This window comes from Pongo pygmaeus, chromosome 11 (genome assembly GCF_028885625.2).
Source record: "Pongo pygmaeus isolate AG05252 chromosome 11, NHGRI_mPonPyg2-v2.0_pri, whole genome shotgun sequence".
Taxonomy (NCBI): domain Eukaryota; kingdom Metazoa; phylum Chordata; class Mammalia; order Primates; family Hominidae; genus Pongo; species Pongo pygmaeus.
Window position 1 is genome coordinate 97,707,821 of NC_072384.2, and position 13,718 is coordinate 97,721,538.

The 13,718-nt window shown below is 43.7% G+C and overlaps 1 protein-coding gene across 1 annotated transcript; it reads left to right on the forward strand.

Annotated features, from left to right (window-relative positions):
• The first annotated feature begins 5,743 nt into the window (after positions 1–5,743).
• Positions 5,744–13,499, forward strand: MARS2 (methionyl-tRNA synthetase 2, mitochondrial). Its single transcript, XM_054478376.2, has one exon. It carries the CDS (start codon positions 10,449–10,451, stop codon positions 12,288–12,290), a length of 1,842 nt encoding a protein of 613 aa, XP_054334351.1. The 5' UTR covers positions 5,744–10,448; the 3' UTR covers positions 12,291–13,499.
• The last annotated feature ends 219 nt before the right edge of the window (positions 13,500–13,718 follow it).

Genomic DNA, 13,718 nt, shown 5'->3' on the forward strand with positions numbered 1-13,718 from the left:
CACTTCCCAGACGGGGAGGCCGGGCAGAGACGCTCCTCACCTCCCAGACGGGGCGGCCTGGCAGAGGCGCTCCTCACTTCCTCCCAGATGGGGTGGCAGCCAGGCAGAGGCACTCCTCACCTCCCAGACGGGGCGGCCGGGCAGAGACGCTCCTCACCTCCCAGACGGGGCGGCCTGGCAGAGGTGCTCCTCACTTCCTCCCAGACGGGGTGGCAGCCAGGGAGAGGTGCTCCTCACTTCCCAGACGGAGTGGCCGGGCAGAGGCGCTCCTCACTTACCAGACCGGGAGGCTGGGCAGAGGCGCTCCTCACATCCCAGACGATGGGCGGCCGGGCAGAGGCGCTCCTCACATCCCAGACTATGGGCGGCTGGGCAGAGGCGCTCCTCACTCCCCAGACGGGGCGGCCAGGCAGAGGCGCTCCTCACTTCCCAGACGGGGCGGCCGGGCAGAGGCGCTCCTCACTTCCCAGACGGGGCGGCCGGGCAGAGGCGCTCCTCACTTCCCAGATGATGGGCAGCCAGGCAGAGATGCTCCTCACCTCCCAGACGGGGTGGCCAGGCAGAGGCGCTCCTCACTTCCCAGATGGGGTGGCGGCCAGGCAGAGGCGCTCCTCACCTCCCAGACGGGGTGGCCAGGCAGAGGCGCTCCTCACTTCCCAGATGGTGTGGCGGCCGGGCAAAGGCGCTCCTCTCCTCCCAGACGGGGTGGCCAGGCAAAGGTGCTCCTCACTTCCCAGATGGGGTGGCCGGGCAGCGGCGCTCCTCATTTCCTCCCAGACGGGGTGGCGGCCAGGCAGAGGCGCTCCTCACTTCCCAGATGGGGCGGCCGGGCAGAGGCGCTCCTCATCTCCCAGATGGGGCGGCCGGGCAGAGGCGCTCCTCACTTCCCAGACGGGGCGGCCGGGCAGAGGCGCTCCTCACATCCCAGAGGATGGGCGGCTGGGCAGAGATGCTCCTCACTTCCTATACGGGATGGCGGCCGGGCAGAGGGGCTCCTCACATCCCAGACGATGGGCAGCCAGGCAGAGACGCTCCTCACTTCCTAGACGGGGTGGCGGCGGGGCAGAGGCTGTAATCTTAGCACTTTAGGAGGCCAAGGCAGGCGGCTGGGAGGTGGAGGTTGTAGTGAGCCGAGATCACGCCACTGCACTCCAGCCTGAGCAACATTGAGCATTGAGTGAGCAAGACTCCATCCGCAATCCCAGCACCTCGGGAGGCCGAGGCGGGCAGATCACTCGAGGCCAGGAGCTGGAGACCAGCCCGGTCAACACAGCGAGACCCCGTCTCCACCAAAAATACAAAAACCATTGAGGCGTGGCGGCGCGCGCCTGCAATCCCAGGCACTCGGCTTAGGCAAGCCGAGGCAGGAGAATCACAGGAGCCCGAGGCAGGGAGGTTGCAGCGAGCCGAGATCACGGCAGTACAGTCCAGCTTCCACAACAGAGGGAGATTGAAAAAAGAAGGAGAAGGAGACGGAAGAAAGGGGAGAGGGGGAGGAGGAGGGGGAGGAGGAGGGGGAGGGAGAGGGGCAGTGTTTCATAGTCTTTCTTTCACCTCCTTGGTTAGGTATATTCCTAAGTATTTTATTTTATTTTTTTGCAACTGTTGTAAAATGGGTTGAGTTCTTGATTTCTCAGCTTGGTCACTGTTGGTGTACAGCAGTGCTACTGATTTGCATACATTAATTTTGTATCCGGAATCTTTACTGAATTCATTTATCAGATTTAGGAGCTTTTTGGATGAGCCTTTAGGGTTTTCTAGGTATATGATCATTTTTATTTTTACTTTATTTTTATTTTTTGAGGTGGAGTCTCACTCTATCACCTAGCCTGGGGTGCAGTGGCGCAATCTCGGCTCACTGCAATCTCCGCCTCTTGAATTCAAGCAGATTCTTCTGCTTCAGCCTCCCAAGTAGCTGGGATTACAGGTGCCCACCATCATGCCTGGGTAATTTTTGTACTTTTAGTAGAGATGGGGTTTCACCATGTTGGCCAGGCTGGTCTCAAACCCCTGACCTCAAGTGATTCACGTGCCTCGACCTCCCAAGGTGTTAGGATTACAGACATGAGCCACTGTTCTCAGTCAGGTATATGATCATATCATTAGCAAACAGTGACAGTTTGGCTTTCACTACCGATTTGGATGCCTTTATTTCTTTCCTTTGTCTAATTGCTCTGTCTAAGACTTCCAGTACTATGTTGAATAGAAGTGGTGCAAGTGGATATCCTTGCCTTGTTCCAGTTCTCAGGGGGAATGCTTTCAACGTTTCTCCATTCAGTATAATGTTGGCTGTGGGTTTGTCATAGATGGCTTTTATTACCTTGCAGTATGCTGATTTTGCTGAGTGTTTTAATCATAAAGCAATGCTGGATTTTGTCAAATGCTTTTCATGTATCTATTGAGATGATCATATGATGTTTGTTTTTAATTCTGTTTATGTGATGTATCACATTTATTGACTTGCATATGTTAAACCATTCCTGCATCCCTGGTATGAAATCCACTTGATTATGGTGGATTATCATTTTGGTATTCGGCTAGCTAATATTGGATTTGGTTAGTTAGTATTTGTTGGATTCGGTTAGCTCGTATTTTGTTAAGGATTTTTGCGTCTATGTCCTTCAAGGATATTGGTCTGTAATGTTCTATTTTTTTGTTGTGTCTTTTCCTGGTTTTGGTGTTCGGGTGATACTGGCTTCACAGAAAGATTTAGGGAGGATTCCCTCTTTATCTTTTGGATCAGTTTAAGTAAGATTGGTATATTCTTTTTGAATGCCTGAGAGAATTCAGCTGTGAATCCATCTGCTCTTGGACATTTTTTTTGTTGGCAATTTAAAAAATTACTATTTCAATCTTGCTGCTTGTTATTGGTCTGTTCAGTTTCTATTTCTTCCTAGTTTAATCGAGGAGGGTTGTATATTTCCAGGAGATTATCTGTCTCCTCTAGATTTTCTAGTGTGTGTGTGTGTAACGGTGTTCATAGTAGCCTTGAATGATCTTTTGTATTTCTGTGGTATCAGTTGTAATATCTCCTGTTTCATTTCTAATTGAGCTTATTTGGATCTTTCTTTTCTTGGTTAACTTTGCTAATGGTCTATTAATTTTGTTTATCTTTTCAAAGAACCAGATTTTTGTTTCATTTATCTTTTGTATTGTTTTTTGGTTTCAATTTCATTTAGTTCTGCTCTGATCTTTGTTATTTATTTTCTTCTGCTTGGTTTGGGTTTGGTTTGTTCTTGTTTTTCTAGTTTCTTGAAGTGTGACCTTAGATGATTTGTGCTCTTCAGTTTTTTTGATGTAGGCATTTAATGCTGTGAACTTTCCTCCTACTACCACTTTTACTGTATCCCAGAGGCTTTGGTAAGTTGTGTCCCTATTACCATTCAGTGAATTTCCAGTTTTATTCCACTGTGGTCTGAGAGGGTACTTGATATAATTTCAATTTTAAAAAATTTATTGATATTTGTTTTGTGGCCTATCATATGGTCTATCTTGGAGAATGTTCTACGTGCTGATGAAAAGAGTGTATATTCTGCAGTTTTTGGGTAGAATGTTCTATAAATATCTGATAAGTCCATTTCTTCTAGGGTATAGCTTAAGTCCATTGTTTCTTTGTTGATTTTCTGTCTTGATGACCTGTCTAGTGCTGTTAGTGGAGTAATGAAGTCCCCACTATTATTGTGTTGCCATCTATCTCATTTCTTATGTCTAGTAATAATTGTTTCATAAATTTGGGACCTCCCATGTTAGGTGCATATATATTTAGGATTGTGATATTGTCCTGTTGGACTGATTTTTTAAATCATTATATGATGTCCCTCTTTATCTTTTTAAACTGTTGTTGCTTTAAAATTTGTTTTGTCTGATACAAGAATAACTACTCCTGCTCACTTTTGGTTTCCATTTGCATGGAATATCTTTTTCCACCACTTTCTCTTAGATTTATGTGAGTCCTCATGTATTAGGTGACTATCTTGAAGACAGCAGATAATTGTTTGGTGGATTTTTATCCATTCTGCCATTCTGTAAAAATTTTTTTAACTTGAAATGTTATTATTTATGTATTGGCATATAATAGACTATTTAAAGCTGTTAAAATTATTTAAAATAGTTTTTAAAATTATTATAATTTAAGTTCTAGGGTACATGTGCACAATGTGCAGGTTTGTTACATAGGTATACATGTACCATGTTGGTGTGCTGCACCCATTAACTCGTCATTTACATCAGGTATATCTCCTAATGCTATCCCTCCCCCCTCCGCCTACCCCACTACAGGCCCCGGTGTGTGATGTTCCCCACCCCGTGTCCAATTTCCTTGTTCAATTTCCACCTATGAGTGAGACCATGCGGTGTTTGGTTTTCTGTCCTTGCGATAGTTTGCTCAGAATGATGGTTTCCAGCTTCATCCATGTCCCTACAAAGGACATGAAATCATCCTTTTTTACGGCTGCATAGTATTCCATGGTATATATGTACCACATTTTCTTAATCCAGTCTATCATTGATGGGCATTTGGGTTGGTTCCAAGTCTTTGCTATTGTGAATAGTGCCGCAATAAACATACGTGTGCACGTGTCTTTATAGCAGCATGATTTATAATCCTATGGGTATATACCCAGTAATGGGATGGCTGGGTCAAATGGTATTTCTAGTTCTAGATCCTTGAGCCATTCTGTAAATTTTAAGTGGAGCATTTAGGCCATTTACATTCAACATTAGTACTGAGATGTGAGGTGCTGTTTTATTCATAGTGCTAGTTGTTGACTAAATACCTTGTTTTTTTTTTCCATTGTGTTATTGGTTTATAGGCCCTGTGAGATTTATGCTTAAGGAGTTTCTATTTTGGTGTATTTCAAGGTTTTGTTTCAAGATTTAGAACTCCTTTTAGCAATTCTTGTAGTGCTGGCTTGGTAGTGGTGAATTCTCTCAGCATTTTTTTTGTCTAAAAAATACTTTATTTTTCCTTCATTTATGAAGCTTTGTTTTGCTAGATACAAAATGCTTGGCTGGCAATTATTTTATTTGAGGAGGCTAAAGATAAACCCAGTCCCTTCTGGCTTGTAAGGTTTCTGCTGAAAAATCTGTTGTTAACCTGATAGGTTTTCCTTTATAGGTTACCTGATGCTTTTGCCTCACAGTTCTTAAGATTCTTTCCTTTGTCTTGACTTTAGATAACCTGATGACTATGTGCCTGGGTGATGATCTTTTTGTGATGAATTTCCCAGATGTTCTTAGAGTTTCTTGTATTTGGATGTCTAGATCTCTAGTGATGCCAGGGAAGTTTTCCTTGATTATTCCCTCAAACATGTTTTCCAAACTCTTAGATTTCTCTTCTTCCTCAGGAACACCAATTATTCTTAGGTTTGGCTGTTTAACACAGTCCCAACTTTCTTGGAGGTCTTGTTCTTTTTTTTTTTTTTTTCTTAAGACGGAGTCTCTCTCTCTCTTGCCCAGGCTGGAGTGCAGTGGCCCGATCTCGGCTAACCGCAACCTCCACCTCCCTGGTTCAAGCAATTCCCCTGCCTCACCTTCCCGAGTAGCTGGGATTACAGGCGCATACCACCACACCCGGCTAATTTTTTTGTGTTTTTCGTAGAGACGGGGTTTCACCATGTTGGCCAGACTGGCCTCGAACTCCTGACCTCAGGCAATCTGCCTGCCTCGGCCTCCCAAAGTGCTGGGTAATCCCAGCCGTGCCCGGCCTGTTTATTTTTTAAAATATTCTTTTTTCTTTGTCCTTGTCTGATTGGGTTAATTTAAAAGAGTTGTCTTTGAGCTCTGAAGTTCTTCTACTTGTTTGATTCTGCTGTTGAAACTTTTAAGTGCATTTTGTATTTCTCTAAATGTGTCTTTCATTTTCAGACGTTGTGATAGTTTTTTCTTTATGATATCTATTTCTCTGGAGCATTTTTCATCCATACTCTGTATTGTTTTTTAAAATTTCTTTCTCTGGTATCTTTTCGAGAAGCTGAATAATCACCCTTCTGAATTTTTAATCTGGCAATTCAGAGATTTCTTCTTGGTTTGGATCCATTGCTGGGAGCTAGTGTGGTCTTTTGGGGGTGTTATAGAAACTTGTTTTGTCACAATACCAGAATTACTTTTCTGATTCTTGCTCATTTGGGTAGACTATTTCAGTGGAACAATCTGAAACTCAAGGGCTGCTGCTCAGAATCTTTTGTCTCATGGGGTGATCCCTTGATGTGGTGCACTCCTCCTTTCCCTAAAGATGGGGCTCTGGCAAGCCAGACTGCAGACTGATTGTTATTGCTCTTCTGGGTCTAGCCACCCAGCAGTGCTACCAGACTCTAGGCTGGTGCTGGAGAATGTCTGTGAAGAGTCCTGTGATGCAATTTGTCTTTAGGTCTCCCAGTTGTGGATACCAGCACCTGTTCTGGTAGAGATGGTAGGGGAGTGACGTAGACTCTGTGAGAGTCCTTGGTTGTAGATATGTTTAGAGTGCCTGCTTTCTCAAATGCCGGTTATGCCAGCAGTGAAGCTGTCATGTGGACAGATTCAGAACCACTGGTTAGCCAGGATGTTGCAGGCAGTGGAATTAGCTGTTATTTTCTCCTTCCTTGGAAAAGGGTTGTTCTGTCATGAGTTGCTGTAATGTCCTGAGTTGGTTGGCCTCTAGCTGGGAGGTGGTGTTTTTGAGATAGCACCAGAGTTTTTCACCTGTCTTGTGGAATTTGCAGGGGCCTGTCACTTATTTTAAAGGATCTGTGATTTGTTTTGGTTTTCCTGATATGCTCCTGCAGTGGTTGCTGGAGCAAAAGTTCATGGTGTGAATCTCCCCACACTGTTCTCTCCATCCAAGTGGGAGCTGCACATCAGCCCTATCTCCTAACCACCATCTTCCCTCTCTCACTTTTTTCTTTTTTATTGCTGAGTAATAGTCCATTATATAGATATATCACATTTGTTTATCCATTCATCAGATGATGGACATTTGGGCTGTTTCCACCTTTTGTCTATTGTGAATACTGCTGTTATAAATAAACACTAGTGAGATAATACTTTACGTCTATTTGACTGACAAAAATTAAGACAGACAATACCAAGTACTGGAGAGATCTATTCAAGGGTATATTGCTGAGTAGAGTGTAAATTTGTTTAGCCATTGGAAAATAACTTGGTATTGTTTTGAAAAATGGAAAACTCATACTCTCTATGATCCAGCAATTTCATTCCCATGTATATATCCAAGAGAAACTTTAGCATATAGGCACCAGAAGACATATACAACAGTGTTAATGGTAGTATTGTTTCTAAGAGTGAAAACTTGAATCACTGAAGTGTGTATCAACGGCCATTTCTTTAAGGAGTTCTGCTCTAAAGGGAAGGAAAGAAATGGTGCAGTAATGGAGGTTGAGAATTTTTTTTTTAAATGGGAGAAAAAATAGCACACTTGTATGCTGAGGCAGTACTTCAATGGAAAAGGAAAAAAAATAGTAAGAATTTCTGGATACCCTGGTTTCTCAGACACTTAGCTTCAATTTATCTGCCAGTTCTGGAGGGTGCTGTATATACCTTCCAGTTTTAAGTTTTACCTATGCTCACTTGCCATTTTAAAAAAAACTTGTATTAGGTTCAGGGTACATGTGCCTGTTTGTTATACAGGTAAATTGTGTGTCACTGCAGTTTGGTGTACAGATTATTTCTCCACCTAGGTAAAAAGCATAGTATCCGATAGGTGGTTTTTCAGTCCTCACTCTCCTCCCTTCCTCCACCCTCAAGTAGGCCCCAGAGTCTGCTGTTTCCTTTTTTGTGTCCATATGTCCTCAATGTTTTGCTCCCACTTGTGAGAACATATGATAGTTGGCTTTCTGTTCCTGTGTTGGTTAACTTAGGATAATGGCATCCACCTCCACCCATGTTGCTGTAAAGAACATGATCTTGTTCTTTTTTATGGTTGCATAGTATTCCATGGTGTATATGTACCACATTTTCTTTATTCAGTCTACTGTTGATGGGCATTTAGGGAAGATTCCATGTCTTTGCTATTGTGAACAGTGCTGCAATAAACATGGGAGTGCGTTTTTTTTACAGTAGAATGATTTATATTCCTTTGGATATATACTCAATAATGAGATTGCTGAGTCAAATCATAATTATGCTTTGTGTTCTTTGAGAAATCACCAAACTGCTTTCTATAATGACTGAAGTAATTTACATTCCCACCAGCAGTGTATGTGTTCCTTTTCTCTGCAACCTTGCCAGCATCTGTTGTTTTTTGACTTTTTAATAATATTCATTCTGACTGGTGTGAGATGGTATCTAAATGTGGTTTTGATTTGCATTTCTGTAATGATGAGTGATGTTAAGCATTTTTTATATGCTTGTTGCATGTCTGTCTTCTTTTGAGAAGTGTCTGTTTATGTCCTTTGCCTTTTTAATGAGGTTTTTTGCTCATTGATTTGTTTAAATTCCTTATAGATTCTGGATATTAGACCTTTCTTGGATTCATAATTTGAAAATATTTTCTCCCATTCTGTAGATTGTCTGCTTACTCTGTTGATAGTTTATTCTGCAGTGCAGAAACTCTTTAGTTTAATTAGGTCCCATTTGTCAATTTTTGTTTTTGTTGCAATTGCTTTTGGCATCCTCATGATGAAATCTTTGTTAGGTCCTATGTCCAGAATGGTATTTCCTAGGTTACCGTCTAAGGTTTTTAGTTTTAGGTTTTACATTTAAGTCTTTAATCCATTTCGAGTTGATTTTTGTATATGGTATAGGAAGGGGGTCCTGTTTCATCTGTATATGGCTAGCTAGTTATCCAAGCACCATTTATTGAATGGGGAGTCTTTTGCCCATTGCTTGTTTTTATCAACTTTGTTGAAGACCAGATGGTTGTAGGTCATTCTTAAACTGCTGGATTAAATAAGAGCACATTAACTGAGTATCCAAAGTTATTTTTTATATCTCTTATACAGAATTCGATTGGTCCATCCATCATATCACTATAGAAATCAGATCCAAGTTACCATATGTGTTCAGTCACAGGTTATTATACAGCAGTCAAAATGAATGAATTACATGCAACATGTATTAAGAACATATGAATGCAGTTACATGCAACAACATGGATTAATATAGCAACAAAATGTTGAATAAAAAGGCAAGTTGAAGACTACATGTAGTATTATATCCTTTTTAGAATATTTAAATACAAGCAAAATTAAACAATGTTACTTAGACATACTATGTATGTGATAACACAAATGTGCAAGAACAAAATTCAGGACAATGACTACCTCAGGGAGGACAGTATGAGAAGAAAAGGAGCACACAGATCTAAATCACTGGTAATTTTCTAGTTCAGTGTTTCTCAAACTTTAATGTGCATCAGAATCACCTTAAAATCTAAATTACTGGGCCCTACCCTCAAGAGTTTCCTGATTCAGTACGTGGGGGATGGGGCCTAAGAATATACATATCGAACGAAGTTCCAGGTCCTGCTAGTTCTGCTGCTCTGGGGACCACACTCTGAAACCACTTGTAGTTCTTAGATTGGGTTGTAGGTTCATAGCTGCTCCATTTTATTATAAAATGTATATGCTACTTAAATTAAACGAAAAAAAAAAAAAAGATCAAAGATGAGAGTGTGTTATGAACCAGGGATTAACATTAATTCAATTCTGGGCTCCTAAGGTTTCCTCCCCTAAAAAAAATTCTAAGGTTCCATTACTAAAAGCAAACTTGAAAAACACTATTTTAAAAGAACTTCAAGACCATTAAAAAATTAACTATTTTTGAGAAATAAATTTGAAAATTATTCTTTATATGCACAGTGACAGCATATTGCACTCTACTTTCCTGGATCTCAATAAACTTTGGCAAGAACTTGGCAGATCACAAATCTACTTTTGTTGATTCAACAAAAACTGTTTAAAGACTTCTCTTCCATTCTCAGTTCTTATCCTTCTCTCAAAATGCTGTAGGTAATGATTTTTCATCTTTTTTCTCTCTCCCTCCCTTACAGATTTAGGCTCTGAGATAAAATTTAGGTGACATTTTAGATATTGACTGGGCATGTGCAGGGCCATACTCTGTCTTGCAGTATGCCAGCCACGGACGGGGTTTAGACAAACTGCTGAATATAAAACTCTTGCCTACAAGCAGCTCAACCTAGGGGGGAAACAGATTCATAAATATAAAATTACAATCCAAAGAGGTAACACAGTATGTTATACGAAGGCAAACAGGTTCGTCTTCTTTCATAGCCTCTCCTAAACCCGGCAACTCCGAGCTACTCTTCTGGCAAGCCGCCGTCCGTTGGCGGCCTCTGGCGCCGCGGCTTTCGGCCTGCGGAGGGCGCAGGCGCGGGCGGGGCGGGGCCGGGCGGGGAGGGCGGTGAGGGCGGCGAGGGCGGTGAGGGCTGGCGCTCGGGGCCGCGTTTCATTGGCTTTCCGGCCGGAAGCTGCAGCGCGACCCGGCTGCGCATGCGCCTCTCACACGTGCTGTCAGAACACCGCCTCCTCCGCTGGCGGCCGGTCTGCGCCATGCTGCGAACGTCCGTCCTCCGGCTGCTAGGACGCACGGGGGCTAGTAGGCTCTCTCTCCTGGAGGACTTCGGCCCACGCTACTACAGTTCGGGCTTCCTCAGTGTCGGCGATGATGCTTGTGATGCGCGCGCCTACTTCACTACACCCATTTTCTACGTGAACGCGGCGCCGCACATCGGGCACCTGTACTCGGCACTACTGGCGGACGCCTTATGCCGCCACCGTCGCCTCCGAGGTCCCAGCACGGCGGCCACGCGATTCTCCACTGGTACCGACGAGCACGGGTTGAAGATTCAGCAGGCAGCAGCTACTGCGGGCCTGGCCCCGACCGAGCTGTGCGACCAAGTCTCTGAGCAGTTCCAGCAGCTTTTCCAGGAGGCCGGTATCTCCTGCACTGATTTCATCCGCACCACGGAGGCCCGGCACCGGGTGGCTGTGCAGCACTTCTGGGGGGTGCTTAAGTCCCGCGGTCTGCTCTACAAGGGCGTCTATGAAGGTTGGTATTGCGCCTCCGACGAGTGCTTCCTGCCTGAGGCCAAGGTCACCCAGCAGCCGGGCCCATCGGGGGATTCGTTTCCTGTATCTCTCGAGAGCGGGCATCCAGTCTCCTGGACCAAGGAAGAAAACTACATTTTCAGGCTTTCCCAGTTCCGGGAGCCACTCCAGCGGTGGCTGCGGGGCAACCCTCAGGCGATCACCCCCGAACCATTTCATCACGTAGTTCTTCAGTGGCTGGACGAGGAGCTGCCCGACCTGTCCGTGTCTCGCAGAAGTAGCCACTTGCACTGGGGCATTCCGGTGCCCGGGGATGATTCGCAGACCATCTATGTATGGCTGGATGCCCTGGTCAACTACCTCACTGTAATTGGCTACCCAAATGCTGAGTTCAAATCTTGGTGGCCGGCCACCTCTCATATCATAGGTAAGGACATTCTCAAATTCCATGCCATCTATTGGCCTGCCTTCCTCTTAGGGGCCGGCATGAGCCCGCCACAGCGCATCTATGTCCATTCCCACTGGACAGTCTGTGGCCAAAAGATGTCCAAGAGCTTGGGCAACGTGGTGGATCCTAGGACTTGCCTTAACCGCTATACTGTGGATGGCTTCCGCTACTTTCTCCTTCGGCAGGGCGTCCCCAACTGGGACTGTGACTACTATGATGAAAAGGTGGTTAAGTTGCTGAACTCCGAGCTGGCAGATGCCTTGGGAGGTCTCTTGAACCGATGCACTGCCAAAAGAATAAATCCTTCTGAGACCTACCCAGCCTTCTGCACTACCTGCTTCCCTAGTGAGCCAGGGTTGGTGGGGCCATCAGTTCGGGCTCAGGCAGAGGATTATGCTCTGGTGAGCGCAGTGGCCACTTTGCCAAAGCAGGTAGCAGACCACTATGATAACTTTCAGATATATAAGGCTCTGGAGGCCGTGTCCAGCTGTGTCCGGCAAACTAATGGTTTTGTCCAAAGGCATGCACCATGGAAGCTGAACTGGGAGAGCCCAGTGGATGCTCCCTGGCTGGGTACTGTGCTTCATGTGGCCTTGGAATGTTTGCGAGTCTTTGGGACTTTGCTGCAGCCTGTCACCCCAAGCCTAGCAGACAAGCTGCTGTCCAGGCTGGGGGTCTCTGCCTCAGAGAGGAGTCTTGGAGAGCTCTATTTCTTGCCTCGATTCTATGGACATCCATGCCCTTTTGAAGGGAGGAGGCTGGGACCTGAAACTGGGCTTTTGTTTCCAAGACTAGACCGGTCCAGGACTTGGCTGGTGAAAGCCCACCGGACCTAGAAACTCAGTTCTTACCGGCTTGTGGTAAAAAAGCAAATGTGTTATTTTTTTATTTCTTATTTTCAGGAAAGTTATACTAGTATTTTCTTAAGTGTGGAATCAAATGAGCACATAAGCTGTGTCCCTGTGAAAAGAGGTTTGTAGCCTTTCAGGTGCCTACTTCTATTCTTCATTTCTCTGTGACCATTGATCACTGTCCTTTGTGCATTGTGTGTCTTAAGATGTCTTCAGGGGAAAGATGGTTAAGAGACAGTGTTGCTAATGCTGTTCCTTCTTTGTGCCTCCTTCCAAACCACAGTTATTTGCCCAAACTACCTCTCGTGGCTGGTTTTTCATTGGCCTGGCCTCTGCTTCTCAGGCTAATTAGTGACTCCTTTGAGAGTCAGGGTTGGAGGCCCCTTACTGGGGCTTTTACAGGGGGATCCTACTTTGTTACACATGTTGGGTTTCCTGATGAAAAGAGAGTATTTTATTAAACCTTTTAACCAGTGTCCTAGACCAGATGATTTTTGCCCATGTGCATCCCCATTTAAATTCCTCCAACTAAGGCTCCCTGCTTTGTTAATAGTCTTAACAGTTGGGTTGTGTAACATCACACTTCAACCGGTAGATGGCTCTAATCTCACACATTTAATTACTAAAGATTGAGGATTCAGAATATTTAGAATAAATTAGTTTTCTGCTTTCTAATTTTGCAGATCTTTACATTTTTATTGCTTTTCTTAAAATAAGGGATAGCTTTGCAACCACTATTGTTTTAATGGAAAGCAAAAAAACCCCCCAAACTTATCAGAATCCTCGTTCTTTTTCAGACTACTGAAAAATGACATTTACTCTGTTAAATGTTTAATAAGTGAATAAGTAAATGTATCAAGTTGTTTATATAATAAATTATAAAACTCTTGAGGCACTTGGTATGTTAAAAATTTTAAACCTTAGTAACATTAGGTTACAGGTATGATTTAAAAATTTGTAAATAGTTCAAAAGGGCAATGTTTTCTTTATATTTCTTATAGTCTTAATTTTGTTATCCATGTACATAATTTACCTCATGATTTATTTTGGTCAATCAGGATCTATAATACAATATAGAAATTGTGTAATAGTTACTACAAATGTTAATACACAACTTTCAGGTAATTTTAACTGATTATTTCTTTTGCTCTTTTAACTTAAGTTATTAAAGTTTAAAAGTTTGTAAGTACCTTATTCAGATCTGTTCTGTTGCATTCGTTGAAGGTGATGGTGAAAGGAGGAACTGACCAATGCTTCAGGAATCTCAAACTGGATTTAGGAATCTCTCTAAGGTTCCATAAGAGAACATCACAGAGAAGATGTTAGCGATTTATACAGTGACTACAACATAGTAAGCCAGTTATGTCTCATAGGTGATTAGACAGCTGGGCCAGAGTTCAAAATGAGAACTTG

Coding starts and splice junctions, on each gene's coding strand:
- MARS2 (XM_054478376.2), top strand. CDS start 10,449: ATGCGCCTCTCACACGTGCTGTCAGAACACCGCCTCCTCCGCTGGCGG.